Consider the following 16748-nt stretch of genomic DNA (forward strand, 5'->3'; position numbering starts at 1 on the left):
TCGAAAAGCTTTCTCCTTTTTGAACTGCAATAACTTCAGCATACTTTCACCTCGAGAGTTCTGTTTAACATTAAACAGATCCCAAGGCTTTCAGCTATTAAGCTTGTAAACAGCTTTTTGCTATCTTGTACAGTTTTCAGTTAATCACAGTTTCAGTTTTATGCTTTTTCGGACAGTTTCTGAGTTTATAATGGGTGCGTACTGCATGAGTTAGAGTGGGTGATGAAATAGCTAGAATGGAGAGAGGCGCTTCAACTTGTCTAAAAACTTTTCTTTAACTCATCCTTATGGCCACTCTACACACATCATTGCTCCCCACAATGTAGGAAAATGTATCTTAATCAGGCAATGCACTTACAAAAGCAGAGAGACTTAAAGAATTTGTACAGTGAGCCTGTGATGGGAGCACCCTCCACCTCTCCCATTGACTGCAAAACAAATTCACGAGCTGATTTCCCAGGAAAAGCTAAACTTGTAACTCGCTCCTGTTTTTACATTTTTGGCTCTAGAAACACCAAATCTACATATTCAATGCATGGTCTTGTGTTGCTCATGGTCCACTCATGGTTCTGATAGACCTCCCCCCTCCCCAATCTTTATCACTAAAGGTAGGCTAAATAACAGAAACACCTCTGTATAATGTAATATACACTACATCCTCCACATTGATTAACTGAATCAACAACTGTCTAAAACTATTTGTTGCCTAACTGCGAGTAATTGGTTGATCAATTCAGCAGTTGCTTCAGCTTCTTCCGCATTGCTTCAGCAATCTCATTCAGCTCTCAGCATCCACATGCATTTTCAGCAGAAAATGCATTCTCAAGTTCGACTTATTCATCTTCTGTATCGAAATTTCAGCTCGTAACTAGTCCCGCAGCTATATATATATATATATCAATATGTGTGGCTTGATCGGGAATGGTGTGCTATGACGTTTTGTAGCTATTCGAATAACGACGTAAATGGCGATAAAAGGTGAAAAAATTCCCATAGAGAATGAATGAGGAGACATCCAAAAACGACCAAAACCAGTCGTCTTTGGAGCTTTACTGCTTTACTTCAACGCTGAAAAATGGTTGAAGCGTTAAACTCGTCACAACACTTAAGAATCTTTTGGGTTAAATCAGTATTTTGACAAGTATAACGGTTTTCACAAAATCGCAGTTTACGGTTTGTGTCATTTTTAGACGGTGTCAGATTTTGTAATGGGTGTGTATTGCACAGTTCCCAACGCCATGCACTCAAACACCATTACCACTGTATGGATATTAACTGTATAAGTGTCTCAACCTGGTATCACAAGCTTTTCGGAGGCTCTATGGTAGACAGCCCTACTGCCACACATACACAGTTATAGACACACACACACACACACAACACACACACACACACACACACACACACATTGACAGACACACACAAACACCATCTTAGTTTTTTGATATTTACTTAAAAAAATAAGAGCCTCAACCAGCTAAAATGAACTTACTGGAGGGGCAGCTCTACATAAAAACACACATATAGACACAAACACCATCCCACAATTTGGATTAACCTTCAAATTAAAAGTCTCAACATGGTAAGAGGGAATCATTGGCTCTGTTGTACAAAATCTTATGCAATTTATACTGCAAAACACATATGCACATAAATTTACAGACACGCCATCTCAACGACATGGATGCACTTTCAAAATAAGAGTCAAAAAGGTACGGTAGGTAATAAAAATTCGATCTTAGAAGCGTCTATATGGGGATATAGTGGTATAGCTTGATTGCAGATCAACTTCTGTTAGGGCATGTACGTGTGTGTATACATGTCTTGCTATGGTTGTGGGGACAAATTTGAGTAGGAACCATCAGTGTGAGGTTATTTTGGCCAGTCATGACAGCTTCAAATGGCTTTTTGAGGGTCACCTGCAGTGACTGAGGTCAGTGTCACGATAAGTCTCTACGAGATGAATGAAACTGAAAATAACGTCCTTTGTACAGATTGAAATGTGCGGAGTGAAGTTCACGCACCAAGCAGCAGGCACATTCAAAATTTCCCCAGGAATTTTTTTGTTGTTATTATTATTTATTATTAAGTCTTTGACTGTAATGTTGTATCTTAATCATTCCTCACCCCTGCGCGCAGTCAGCATCACTGACAGCTGAGGTGTTGTCAGAATGTGCCTTTTTGCACCTGTAACTACACCTAACAGTGATATCAGAGCTGTTGATCTACTCTTTTAAAGAAACTATCATACTCACTGTTATTCCAAAACTGGTTTTAGACAAAAGTGCAGGTTTTAGCTCATCACGTACACTTGAACGTTCAGTATAACTGTAGTGCTGCTCACTGACTCCAAACCACACATTTAATTAAACAATGTTTTAATCCCAGTCAGATCTTCTCCAGCTAAGTGATAGACTCCAGAAAAGGGTTAATCTGAGTCACATGCAGTGTAGTATACAACACAGCAACAAGGAGATGGTCGCTCACTGGCTCCACACACACACACACACACACACACACACACACACACACAGGGAATTGAACCCAACATCTCTGCAGTAGTGGGTGACAATCTTTCTCTGCCCCCACATTTGATTCAAACTAGCTGATGCTGTTCTCTGGAGGTTATGAGAGCTTTCAGAGAAAAACAGAAATTAATGAGTGGAACTAGAGGAGGCAGAATGAAGGGAAACATAAAAGAAGAAAAGAGAAAACATCTCTTCATGATAACCTCTCTTTCTCTTCACCTCCCCCAGTTTTCCCTCCTGTCCTCTATTGTCTCTCATTCACGACTCTTGTTAGAAGCAGCTGAAGTTGAGCAGAGCTGCCCAACTCCATCAGTGTCATCAGGGCTCAGCATACTGTGTGTGTGTGTGTGTGTGTGTGTGTGTGTGTGTGTGTGTGTGTGTGTGTGAGAGCAATGAGGTAGAAAGGGATGAGGGCAGATGCCTGCTGGAATAGTTGTCCAATTAAAATTACACACCAGCCCGGCAGTGAGACAGACAGGACAACAAGCAGGATACTGTTATTAACATATACTGATACTGACTGTTCTCCCACTGAGGTCAGTTCACACACCCACACATGTTCCTCTGGTGTGTGTGTGTGGTTTTTATGCAGATTGTTATTAATACATAACTTTGTCTCAGTGGTGCCCTTGATCATGTAACATTTACACATTTTCCCACAGACAGTGTTACGCTGTTGGCTGGAAATGAACCTGGGGTGTGGGATATGGATGAAATCCTCTATCAGTTTCATTTTATATCACAATATCAATATATATTGATATAGTGCAGTTTGTGGGAACTGTATGAAAAATCAGTTTATGATAGGGACGTCTTTTTTTGTTAATCCAATGAATTAAATCCACTTCAGTGGTGTGAATGGTTTCATACTTTTGGACCCTGCTATAAATCATAAACATCCAGTGTTCCCACACACTTCTGATCAATGATCCAACATTTCCCTCAATGGTGTTACATGTTATCCAAGGGGATAGCAGCCAGTGTTAAAGGTGTGGCAGAATCTCATTCATTGATAAATGTATGTCTGAGTGAGTCATCATCATTTATGGAGAGTCCAATCTGTTGATTGATTATTGGATGGATGAGACTTAAACTTAATTCTCAGAGAACTATTTATGTTTGCTAACCCTGCTGTGTCTGTGTCTTTACAGAGCTCAGGGATGGAGGAGATGGTCTGGGAGCAGTACACAGTCACTCTGCAGCGGGTGAGTTGATTCATCCATCTATCTACTCGTCAACCTCAAGTGTCAGAGGCCAACCAATACACTGATAAATTAAGTCTCAATCCTGATATGAAAATCTTCATATAGTCTTAAACTCTTTCAGTATCTGTCTAGTGTGTATGAACTCTCAGTCCCCGAGTAGCTCTCCTGTAACAGTGTAGGCTGGAGGAGGGAGTGAATTATACTTGTTAAACAGCAGAACATAAGACTGACCATCACACTGTCCACCACAGTATCCACCACACTGTCCATCAAACTGTCCACAAAGTATCCATCACACTGTCCACCACGACGTCCAGGTGTGAGGTCCAGGATCTACGATGGATATACGTCTCAGTTAAAAACTACCTAGAATCTAAATGAAACATTCACTACAGAGTGTCTCAAGCGGTGGAATACATGACCCACATTACTACAATACAAATGAACATTCTCCTAAAAATAGACCTGCCCTGTCCCTCACTAACCCACCCTCAGGCTGCCTCTCCTCGCTGAACTCTGCGGTCAATACAGTGTATTGGAAAGACCACGCCACCACAGAGAGCTGCACCACTCACACTCACATCAGGAACACTGTCTCATAGAAATTAGGCTTATACACAACTAATGTGACATTTTGAAAGAAATTACATTTTTTTAATGAGAATGAGTTTGATGGTTGGTACTGTTCACCGATATGTCAGTTCATAAGTTCCATCCATTCATCCTTCCTTAAACCTGTGTAACTGCCTGGTGGAAGTAAACCACACCAGCTCAGACTCTCTGTTTGTCTCAGTGTTGTTCTCAGAGATCCTTAATAAAATCACTGTGTTCACCTCCCGGCTTCTCTCTCTGCAGGACTCTAAGATGGGTTTTGGTATTGCTGTGTCAGGTGGCCGTGACAACCCCAACATGGAGAATGGCGAGACGTCGATCATCGTGTCAGATGTGCTGCAGGGAGGACCAGCTGATGGATTACTCTTGTAAGTCTGTCAAACAGTGACCATAATCCTCCTCAGTAGAAATGCCTCAATGGACTGAGCTGCAGCTGTTTACTGATTAAACTGTCCAACCCACAACCACACCTCCGCCACAAGTTACTGCACTGGAGCTTTAGTGATGGCCTTCACTTGTAAGTCGCTTTGGATAAAAGTGTCTGCAGCATTATTGAATGTAAATGTATTACAAATCACCCCGTACTTCTACTGCTGCTAATGAATGTTTGTACCATACAGCTGAGTTAGCTGTTAAGCTGTTAGCTGTTAGCTCTGAGTTCAATCGAATGAAAAAGGCCTCAATATACATGTACCTCAGACAGCTTGTCCTGCATCAGTGTATTCTAGTTAAACAACCGGACAGAAGAACCAGAGAAAAACACTCACTTCATTATCCCTCAGATTATCTGCCCTGACGAGCCAGAGGTCAGTCGAGGTCAAACACTGTGTTTCAAGCTTAGTGGAATTACAAACTGTCACAAAGGAAGACTGTTTATTGGTTTTACTGTGACTAAGATCTAAGATTACATCTGATATTATTTGTGTGTGGGTCTTTTTTTTTTTTTTTACAGTGAGAACGATCGTGTCATTCAGGTCAACTCCATCCTCATGGACAACGTGCCTCACTCCTTTGCTGTGCAGTCGCTGCGTAAATGTGGCAAAGTGGCCAAAATAGTAAGTATGACCCACACACAGAGTAAAGACAGAGAAACTGACTGACTGTTATCAACAGGAAGTGGAGTCTGTCCTCTGGATTTATTCTTTTTTTTTTTTTCTTAATAATATCTCAAAGTTATTGGTATTAGACACATTTCATGTATTATGTTTACAAGCAAAAATAGGCATTGAACATTTAACCCACTGTATTAATAAACATGTTAAATATGCAGTTTTGCTCTTGGTGAGACTGGTCACATGACTCACAGTTGTCTGTTACCATAATAACTCAACGTGCTATAAAAAACCCTGTGAATCACAAACCTGTGGGGGGAGCTGGTGTCACCTGTGTTCAGGTCTCTGGGTGGAGGCGGTGTCTCCTGTGTTCAGGTGTGTGGGTGGAGGTATCTCCTGGGTTCAGGTGTGTGGAGGTGGTGTCTCCTGGGTTCAGGTGTGTGGGTGGATGTGGTGTCTCCTGTGTTCAGGTGTGTGGGTGGATGTTTCTCCTGAAGACCCTGTCCTCACACAATTACATGGGAGGAGTCTGGAAGAAGCTACACCTGCACAGTCACAACAGTCACTCCATTGGGTTCCAGCTCTGCAGGTTCTCTGAGCAGAGAACCATGTTCTCCATCTCAGAGCCGGTTCATGTAGTTAAAGTCATGATGTTCTGCACTAAGATCCAACAAGTGATCAAGCACTACTAGCAACTTACAAGAGTTTTGCTGTGGTCCCTCCGGCTGGATGTCTGTTTACAGAACATTATACAGATACATATGAAATGTTGGTGGTAAATGAGCAGCTCTACATATTAACACATTTTACATAGAGGCCAAAAAGAAAACGAATATCTGAATACAAACTTGACATTGACACATTCTTATATAATCGGCAGCACGTTAAATCACATTGTGTAGAAATGAAGAGGTTTGTGAATCAGTGTTTGTTGTCGGTGAAGTCCTCCGGCTCATCTGATTGGTCCGTGGAGGTATATCAGACCACATGGTCGGGAACAGCTGAGCTAACCTTTTGAATTAAAGGGTTGTTCTGTGTTTCTTCTTTCTCTGTCAGACAGTGAAGAGACCTCGGAAGGTGGTTCACTCCCTGAAGCAGCCCCCCTCCCCGAGTGGAGACAGCTGGGAGTACACTCCCTCCACCCACTATTACGACGCCGACAATGACAACGGCTGGTACCGCAACGAAGGCCGGGACCACACCTCTGACAGCAAAGGATACCTGGACCCTGAGTACAGGGGAGGTCAGGACTACAACCAGAGAGGAAGGAGCCGCAGGAGGAGCCAGGAAAGAACCTCACCCAGCCCGGACAGATCCAGGAGGGAGGGCAGCCGGGAACGGGCCCTGGACACCAGCGCGGACCGTCAGAGGTACCGCAGCCGAGGACACAGCCCCGGGGACAGCTACCACACGGAAGACAAGTACGAGCGAGGAGAAGGAGGAGGAGGAAAAGGACGGAGGTATAAGAGCAGGGACCGGCTTAATGACAACCCTCCATCCCCTGAACCCTCCAGAGAACTGGAGCCTCTGGAGAAACCTGTCAACGTCCTGCTGGTGAAGAACAGACCCAACGAAGGTAAAACACACAAACACACAGCTGCCGAGTGTTTAACTGTGTGTAACCAGAAGACTGTGTGACTGGGATGAAACGAGAGACAGAGTTTGTTACTGTCTCTCATTTTTTCAGTGTCATGTGGTTGTCTGCCTCCTCCGCTCAGACTAGTTTCAGGTTACATCCCTGTTTATCCAGAATCATAGAAAATATGAACCATTTGTGTTAAATTTTGTCAAAATTGCTGTGAAGTCTTAAGTTATGGCTAAAAATTGTTTTCTGAGGTCACTGTGACCTTGTCCTTTGACCTTTGACTACCAAAATCTAATCGGGTTGAGTCCAGGTGAACGTTTTTACCTTACAGATGGCTAGGAGATTTCCAAGTTGTCAGCATTACAATTTGCATTTTTTCTGTTGCCAATTAGCGCAGTGTTGCCAAACACTTAAATTACGCACTAATCAGGTTGTTTCGGTTGCTAGGAGATGTTATTGCGTCCGTCACAATCTCAACAACGATCATTATTCCCTCGTGATTGAGTTGTATCTTTTAAGTAATTCAGCATCGTGTAAGGTTTCCAGAACACTGTGATGTGGAATGACAGCTGCCCTTTAAGATTCTTTGTGATTTGGTCGTAGTGAGTTAGGAGTCCTCTCCACTACTTCTAACTTCTCTCAGACTTAGGTGCTACTTTTAGCGCTAAGTGGCTTTGTGAATCACTTCCAAAAAATTAGGAGTGCTAAAGTTAGGACTGACACTGCCATTATTTTTAGGAGTTTCTCCTAAATCAGCAAGTTAGGAGCTACTTTTAGCCTTAAGATGCTTTGTGGATACCGGCCCTGGTCACCGGAGAAATACAGTAGGGGAGGAGAGAGTAAATGTTTGTCTGGATTTCCTTGTTTTCTGTGTTTATTGGATCTTTATCTTTGACCAGGTCTGAAGTGATCTGTGATCACTGGTCAGAGAGGGTGCTTGTGTCCTAGATGTGTGTGGTGTGTAGATTGGGGCTCTGTGTGTATGTTTCAGTTTAATCATGCTAGCAGGTCTGTGGGTCCAACACTTTGGTCCATGTTTAAATATTTCAACATCTGTTGAATGGATTATCATGACATCTGATGATGGAAGCCAGTCAGCTGATCGTCTGACGCTTCCTCTAACAGGGCAATATTTTTCCTCAGAGTGAGACAATTCAATAGACAAGCTGCAACTATAACAAATACTGTACATTGTGTGTACAGTGTGTTTGTAGAGTTCGGTTGCAAATCTGATTGGTTGCTGAACACCAAAGTCAGCTGTTTACAAGGAGTGGGGTGAGAGATGGAGAAAACAAGAGAAGTTTGAAAGGAAGCGGAAAGGAGATAGTCTTCTTGATTGAACTAAGCTTCATAACAACCACGTCACTGATGATAATGAGAGAATGTGTTAAAACCATCACCAGTAATAAAACACAAAGACCTGGAGGGGCCTCATGCATAAACACAACATCACCTTCATGTGAGACTGACATCACAGCTGACTGAACAACTGTCCCTCAGTTTTTAACAGAGAAGACCTGATCCTGTACCTCTCACCTGCTCTCTGAGCTCATGTGTTTTATCTGAAAACTTCTCCTTGAGCCTAACGCACAGATATGTGTGATGTATTTGTGTTTTTGTAGAGTATGGGCTGCGTCTGGGGAGTCAGATCTTCATCAAACAGATGACCAGCACAGGTCTGGCTTCGAAGGATGGGAACCTGCAGGAGGGAGACATCATTCTCAAGGTGCTCACACATTCACTCACTGTACAGCCACATAATCGTCATGTAGAACAGTGGTTCTCACATAGGGTCCTGGGACCTTCCAAGGGCTCTTTAGATACCTGAGGGATCAGTAGACAGTTAAAGGAAGCCAGAGAAAAACATATCTTTGTGCTGCCCTAGGGGTGTTTATTTAATTTAATTATGTCTGTTTAAGGAGTCACGTGGGGTGAAGTCCGGAATGACGACATACTACATTGCACAGTAAAAAGTGAAGTTCCCCAAATTATTGAACAGCAATTCTCTTTTTGTTTTGGGGCTGACTGGTAGGATTTTAGTTTTGTCCTCATTTAACTTTAAGAAGTTATTGCTCATCCATTTATTTATTGCTAGAAGACAGGTGGTAATGGAGGTTATAGCTGCAGCATCATTCATTTCAGCAGAGATGTACAGTTGTATGTCATCCGTGTAACAATGGAAACATACATTGTGCTCTCTGATGCGATGTGTTCAGACCAAATGACAAGGTTTTGTTGAAATTTTTTGTTATCAAGTGTGTTTATCTTAACGAAAATGAACACAAACACAGCGATGCACAAAACATCAACATCAAGTACCCCACCCACAGACCCTAGAGAGAGCCAACAACAATGGAAAAAAAAAAGAAGAAGAAAAAACACACTTGTGGTGCAGCTTATATATGAACCTGCTGGATGGCTACGGATGCTGGGTTGGACGAGGGCTGTGACAGATAATAAATCTTGAGATATGCAAAAGTCACAGTAGGACCTTCATTGCCTCAGCCGCTGAGAGCCACATGTTAACACAGAGGGACACTCCCTTTACTGTGTCTTTAATGTGCACAAGGTGCACAAGTCATTATTAATAACTTTCATGAGACATTTCTTTCGGGGTGTCGGGTACGTCCTGTGTACAAAGTTGTAAGGAATCTGTTGATGGTCGGGATTCCTCGAAGCAAGCCTAATGTTGCTCCATACTGTACTCCAATCAAACTTGTATCCTACTTCAGGGAAGTTGTTAAGATGTGGACACGATGCCTCTTGGGGCTCATTTTGTAACAATCAGCTTGTGAAGTGGGTTTGTAGGCAATGAATGCTGCCAATGTACGTCATGTTGTAAGTAAAAAGAGAATGAAGTGCCTGGTAGGCTGAAATTGTTCTTTATGTCCTGAACGGCATGTAATCCTTCTATATCACAGATATCACCTAGTAAATAAATCGTTTTCCCACTGAGAAAAAGTAGCTGGTCTCCGCCCAATCAACAGGGCCTGATTATTAAAAATTGGGGAATGAAGATGCCATCTGCAGGAAATATTACAAAACTTTTCTACTGCGCGCCACACCTGTAATAGATCATAGATTTGCCTCATAGGGGTACTTGCAAATAAAACATCAGATAAAGACCAAGGATGCACCATTTTTTCCTCCATTGCTTGCCACAAGACTGTCGCATGAGAGTGAAACCACGTGGTTAGCGGTCTGAGAGTGAAAGAGTTGGGCACTGCCAAGCCTCTGTCCAACTTTCCCTGCTGGACAGAAGAGGCTTCCCATTCCAAATGAATTTGGAAACGGCTGCATGGAGTTTACTCCAGTAATCAGCAAGGGTAGAGAGGGGGATCATGGAGCTGACAAAGTTTATTCTGGGCAACACATTCATTTTAATAATTGAGATCATTGTCTGGAGTGAGTTGCACAAGCTTGCCCACCTTTCTAGATCACTTAAAACCTTATCCAGAGTCTCAGTGCAATTATGTTTAACAGTGCGTTTTATGGTGGTGAATATTTCAATACCTAAATATCGGAATTGTTGAACACAGGGAATATTAGAGGTAGAGATGTGGTCCAAGCTGCTTCATTCAATGGTAAGAGAGCTGATTTTGACCAGTTGACTTTGAATCCTGATAGCGCACCAAACTCATCTAGTGTTGATAGTAAACGGGGCGCAGACTGCAGTGGGTCCTCAAGAAAAACTAAAACATCATCAGCGTAAAGTGTCAGATGGTGCAGTGTGCCATGGATAGTAATTGGTTTGATGACTGACATTTGTCAAATTATCTGACCCGAGGGCTCAAGCAAAAGTGCAAAGAGTCTGGGACTTAAGGGGCAGCCTTGGCGAGAGGATCTAGAAACTGGGAAAAAAGGGGAGCAGATATTACCTGTAAGCACCATCACTGAAAGGTTTGAATATAATAATTTAATCAATTTTATGAAACCTTCTCCAAGGCCCAACGTTCCTAAACCTGAGCATAGGAGAGTACCGCTGAAGGTGGTTGAATGCCTTCCTCGCATCAAGGGATAGGACAGTTTCTGGGGCTTTAATGGCTTTTATTTACTACATTCTCTTTTTTCAGGAGCAAGGATATCAAAGCTATGTTTACGTCTCTAGAAAAAAGCACTTCTTTTTTTTTTTTTTAGAAAAACTGATCATACAAGAAGCAATGGCCCAAGGATGACCCAAAAGGTCAAATATAGCTCTGGTGGTATGCCATCAAGTGAGGCGAGGCATGTTTAATTGGGCCAGAAAGTCGTCACATTTGTTCTTGTCGGAGTAAAAATTGCAAAAGGTATCATTAATCTGCGTGGGATCAGTAGTTATAGCTCCTGTCTGTGTTTTAATTGGGGACATGTCTGAAAACTGATTGCTTGCTCTCATTTTATTTGCCAGTAAATGGCTGGGTCTTGAACTATGGGAGTAATATCGTTGCCTGGTCCTATGAATTAGAAACCTAGATCGCTGTTTGAGAATAATATTAATTTCCTTTTTGACCACTTCACATTGTACAGCTATTTCTTCTGAATAGTTAGATACTAGTGCCAATTCTAGTTTAGCCAAACTGTCCTCTAATTTTTGCAGTTGGGATAGACAAGATTTGCGTTGATTGGAGGCAAATTGTGTTGTATTTCTCCTGATAAAACCTTTAATTAATTTAACCCATAGTATCCTAGGATCATCAACCGAGCCAATAATGATAAAAATTCAACAGCGTGGTATTAAAGCGCCACTTTGGTGCGTGAGAGGATATGCTGCTAAACACCATTGAGCAGAGCACACCTCTATGGTCAAAAAGGGCTATGGGAAGTAAAGACACATTGTGAGCGCCCTGAGAAAATTTTGGGGATGCAAATATGTAATCACTTCTTGAGCAGGACTTGTGTCGGGCAGAAAAAAAGAATAATCTTTTGCTGATGGATTGGTCGGTTGCCACGGATCAGCAAGTCCAAAGGCATATGCCCAAACCCGTAGAGCAGATGATGCCAGTTGTTTTTTAGTTTTTTTTTTCAGCATCACATTTGTCAGATTGCTGTAAAAACTTTGGTCATACCAGTTTGGGGCATATGCATACACAAAGGCGGACTTTCTGCCATTCATTTTCCCTTTGAGTATAATCAGTCTGCCTGCTTTATCTGACCATTGCACCTGGCTACAATAGCTACACCTTTGGTTTTAGTGCAGGATGAAGAAGATGCTATGACATGATAATATTTATTAGCAAGGCATCTGACACCCTGCAATGCAATGTCAATTTTCCTCCTGTGTAATAATCCTAGCGTACAAGTTGTTCAGACCACCTGAATTCCAGCTCAAAATATTGAGTTCAGTCATAAATTCCGAGAACTGGTTCAAAGGTGAAGGTCAGTAAACACATGAGTACAACACTCGCGACCATCAGGCAACATGACCCAATGCATACAATCATCACAATTTAGTTAGGTCCCTTCCTCGCAATCAGTGAAAAAACATACAGAAGTACTCAACCTGTAACCACTTCCACAAAATAAAACTACTGAAAAACAAAAACAGAGTCCCCCACCCACCCACATACTTGGCTCTGTGGCCATAGAAGGAATGGGCAACAATAGGTCAGTGAGCCGCCCATCACATCCCCTCAGATGAGATTACAAAGCAAAACAATTTAGAACAGCCATATAACTATGTTTGGAGAGTGGATGTACAAATCATTTAACAAGAGGTTACCAGAAGGCAAGTGCAGAAATGTATAAAGCAAAATAAAGTGCCAATGTTAAAATATGAAACGCCACCAGTGCACCAGTGATATAACAAGGCGCAGGCAACTTGAATGGAGAACTGTACATTAAAAACACCCAATCCAACTATTAAAAGTTTACTAATTCTACATTGTAACTGAAAATTTCCATATGACGCATTTCTAAAATAAAATAAAATTTATTGCAGTGGTGTTGGTGCACCACTTAACCTTCCTTGAATTTAGGTGACCCCCCCCCCCCCCATCTTGTCCAGCCGGTCACGTGACCTGGTTATTTTAAATTTGTTAAATTTCAGGGGCAAAAGGACCACAAGTTGCTTTTGTACGCAGATGATATTTTACTCCTGTCAAGCAACCCAGAAAATACATTACCACTGATTTCATCTCTGATTGGTTCTTTTTCACGAATATCAGGATACAAGATTCATTGGTCAAAGTCTGAGGCTATGCCCCTATCCAAATTATGACCCCAGAGCATTCTCAGTAATTGGCAATTTAAATGGCTCCTCTCCAGGATTGAACAATATAATGAATTTAAATCGGCTACCCATTATCCAAAAAATAGACAGCAATCTGCTAAATTGGGCCTCTCATTGTTAGGAAGGATAAACATTTTGGGCTGAGGTTCTCCATAGCCCAGGACATGCAGACACGCCTTATGTTTTTTAGATTACTGAACAGGAATTATTGGACTCTATCAAAAATGTCAAGGTTGGGGCTTAGGAATGATGATACATGTTGGAGATGCAACAAAGGCAGGGGCACACTGTTTCATATGCTGTATGAATGTGAAATGGTGCATAACTTCTGGTTAGAAATAATCACCTGTATTAATAACATACTAGAGACAGATCTCAGTGTGAATCCAGCAATATGCATATTGGGTATGTTGCCATTAGAAGTGAATTTGTCCTCAAAGGTGTGCTCCTGATTACAGGAGCCTTGATAACAGTAAGCAGAATAGTGTAAAGGCATTGGAAATGAAAAGAGTGTATCAGTTTTAATGAATGAAGGGATGAAATGGCTAAGATGACTTCCTATGAGCTTATCCACAGGGTTAATAACAGTCTAGATGCCCATATTTGAATGCAATAGGGAGAGGTGATCGCCAAGACAGATGATATTCATGTATTGCATCCCTACTCTTTTTGAATCATATAATGGTCTATGCTCAATGGACGAATATAAAGTGTAATATAGATGTCTAATAGACGGTATCACACTCTGAAGAATGTGCATGTTATATCTTATATGAGCGAATCTTTTGTGTCTTTAATGTTTGTTTGTAAACTGAAAAAAGCAATAAAGAGGTTTAATCACAAAAAAATCCGTCTGTTTAAAAGGTCCGTTCTGCTGAAAAATGAGAAATATATAATTAAGTTGCAGTTTAAGTAAAAAGATAATGTTGATTTTCTGAAGTGATGACGTCACTTCTGCTCATGTTATTTCCGTTTTTGTCACTTCCTGTTTTGAGGTAAAATGTGGCAGACACACGAATGTCACTAAAATCCCTGTCTCCACATGCAGATGCTAAAATGGTTAAAAATATATTTATATTTTTCCATGTCTGTAACATATTCAGATTCAGCCTAGACTGAATTATTAACTGTATTAGAAGGTGTCAGTCTTATGTAATGATGCTGGTATCATGTCAGTATGACAACAACTGGTCTTTTCTCTGTCTATCTCTGCTGGCAGGCATGTGAAAAATAAGCACGAGGCCGTATGTGATATTTTTTTTTGTATATCGTTCAGCCCTAGAAATGATAAATAAATGAGTAATACATTAGTAATAATATTAAAAACTTTTTGTCAGGCTCATGTTGCACAAATGATCTTGTTATTGTTCTAGTTTTACAGTACAAACCAACAATAAATCTTCCACCACACAGACAGGTTTTTACTGTAACAGACTTATGATGTCTTCAGACCGGGTTTGGACAGAGTCGAGTATCCATGAATAGAAGTGACTCCACAGATGATGTGTAACATGAAAACATTGTATTATATAACATCACACTTTTTTATCTACATTTAAAATGCACAAAACAGCTTCATGGAGATCAATCCAACAACAACAACTACACATCACATACAACAGATAACTGAGTGTGTATATACTGTATGTCACAATAATAATAACGTGTGTGGGTGTGTGTGTGTGTGTGTGTGTGTGTGTGTGTGTGTGTGTGTGTGTGTGTGTGTGTGTGTGTGTGTGTGTGTGTGTGTGTGTGTGTGTGTGTGTGTGTGTGTGTGTGTGTGTGTCTGTCTCTGTAGATCAATGGGACAGTGACAGAGAACCTCTCTCTGCATGATGCTGGGAAGCTGATAGAGAAGTCCAGAGGAAAGCTGCAGCTGGTGGTCCAGAGAGACTGCCGCCAGATCCTCGTCCGCATCCCCCCCCTGGCAGACTCTGACTCTGATAATGACGGTGAGTCACTGAGCGCACGGCCTAACCCACAGAGTTAGATATGACAGACAACACATGGTCTGTTTGTGACTATTGCTGTAGTGTTTGTATTTAGAGTTAAGTCTCAAATCCGGTGATAACTAATAATCTTCAGTAGTCACAGCTCACCTGGACCACTGCATTTTGATCTGATCAGACCTCATAACTGACTACAGCCTGTATGTTTGTGTTACTCCATCAAACTCTGACTAGCTCTGGGCTGAGTCTCAGTATGATTTAAGGCTGAGAGTAGAGTCAGGATCAGTCAGGTACTTGCACCTGTAATATAAACTCTGTGCAATGAAATCAGACCTGCTGTGGAGGTTGAAGTGTGTCAGCAGAACAATGACAGGTGTTTATCAAAGGTCAGTTGAGTTTGTAGATGGTGGTGATTCAAAAAATGATCTTGTTAAAACAGTGATTCACTAGATGGGAATGAAATGATCATCAGAAAGACCAACAACATTCAACATACCATGAAATAAACATAAGATAATTATCTAGAAACAACATGTGCACCAAATGATTTCCAGTCAAACAGGAAATGGTCTTCTTCCTCCTCCCAGAATGCATTTGTGCACCGAACATCAGCTTTTAAGATTTAACATCACATCCATATTTAAGATTTACAGAGATGATAGAGAGAAATTTGAACTCTGTCACATTCTAAATTGGTTTCCTGATCATTTCCCACCTCCCTCATCCACCACACACCACTTGCTTCCTGCAATAAGTCGAGGACTCAGAGACATTTTTTTCCGCTCAGCCTCAGGAATAATAAATAATAATAAATGTATTGAATAATAAATAAAGGCATGGAGGCAAATCTATTAAATAAAAAAAATAATTTCAGTATTAATCATTATTTTAATATTTCTTGGAAATACAAATCCAACTGTAATGACAAAGTTAATGAATTTTAAGAACTGAAAAAGTTGATAATTATATTTTGTGACACACTTGAGCCTCCATACAAAAAAACACAGTATAAGGAAATCAAGGATTTATAGTTAAGGCAGATTGTCTCACACTTACACCTACAGATGTATAGTTGTAACTGTGTTTACATGTAGAACAGTTGAAATGTCTGACATTCAGACAGTTAAAAATACCATCTGAAACTTAGAGGTCTTCCTCTTGCAGCTGTTCAGTCACCATGTATCAGTCAGAGGGGGTGGGAGGGTCATCTGAAGGTCTGAATTAGATCTGGACCTCAATGTGGTCTGAAGTACCCCTCATGTTTAAATCTGACCAGAAACTGATGGTATTGATGTGAACGTGCTCATCAAGCAGAGGCGATCCCTGTAATCGCTCAGTGCATCTCTGTCTGTGTTTTCTCTTCCAGATAATATGTCCTACTTTTAGATGAAGGACCCCGACACACAGCATGTGTGACAGTCTGTTGCCTTTCTGTATAATGGCTGTGACACACCCTGACTAAGTTGTAAAGCTTTCACACTTCTCTTTATACTGCTCTAAATCTTTAACTTTATTACCATTCATTTTCCTGAATAAATAAACACATTTTAATCCGTATGTACTTTGAACTGTGTGATTCATTAAGTGTAGAAGATGAATGTTGCCAGAA

At 41.2% G+C, this 16748-nt stretch overlaps 1 protein-coding gene across 3 annotated transcripts in view; it reads left to right on the forward strand.

Annotated features, from left to right (window-relative positions):
• The window catches only part of LOC130169174 (tight junction protein ZO-2-like), a 121762-nt gene that overhangs the window by 76264 nt on the left and 28750 nt on the right, over nucleotides 1-16748 (forward strand). For all 3 annotated transcript variants that reach the window (XM_056375660.1, XM_056375661.1, XM_056375662.1), the window contains 6 exons: nucleotides 3680-3733; nucleotides 4589-4713; nucleotides 5298-5400; nucleotides 6454-6973; nucleotides 8605-8708; nucleotides 14989-15142. In XM_056375660.1, the coding sequence (XP_056231635.1) occupies nucleotides 3680-3733; nucleotides 4589-4713; nucleotides 5298-5400; nucleotides 6454-6973; nucleotides 8605-8708; nucleotides 14989-15142 (1060 nt within the window). The remainder of the gene's footprint in view (nucleotides 1-3679; nucleotides 3734-4588; nucleotides 4714-5297; nucleotides 5401-6453; nucleotides 6974-8604; nucleotides 8709-14988; nucleotides 15143-16748) is intronic.

The sequence above is a fragment of the Seriola aureovittata genome, chromosome 5, assembly GCF_021018895.1.
Source record: "Seriola aureovittata isolate HTS-2021-v1 ecotype China chromosome 5, ASM2101889v1, whole genome shotgun sequence".
Lineage (NCBI taxonomy): Eukaryota > Metazoa > Chordata > Actinopteri > Carangiformes > Carangidae > Seriola > Seriola aureovittata.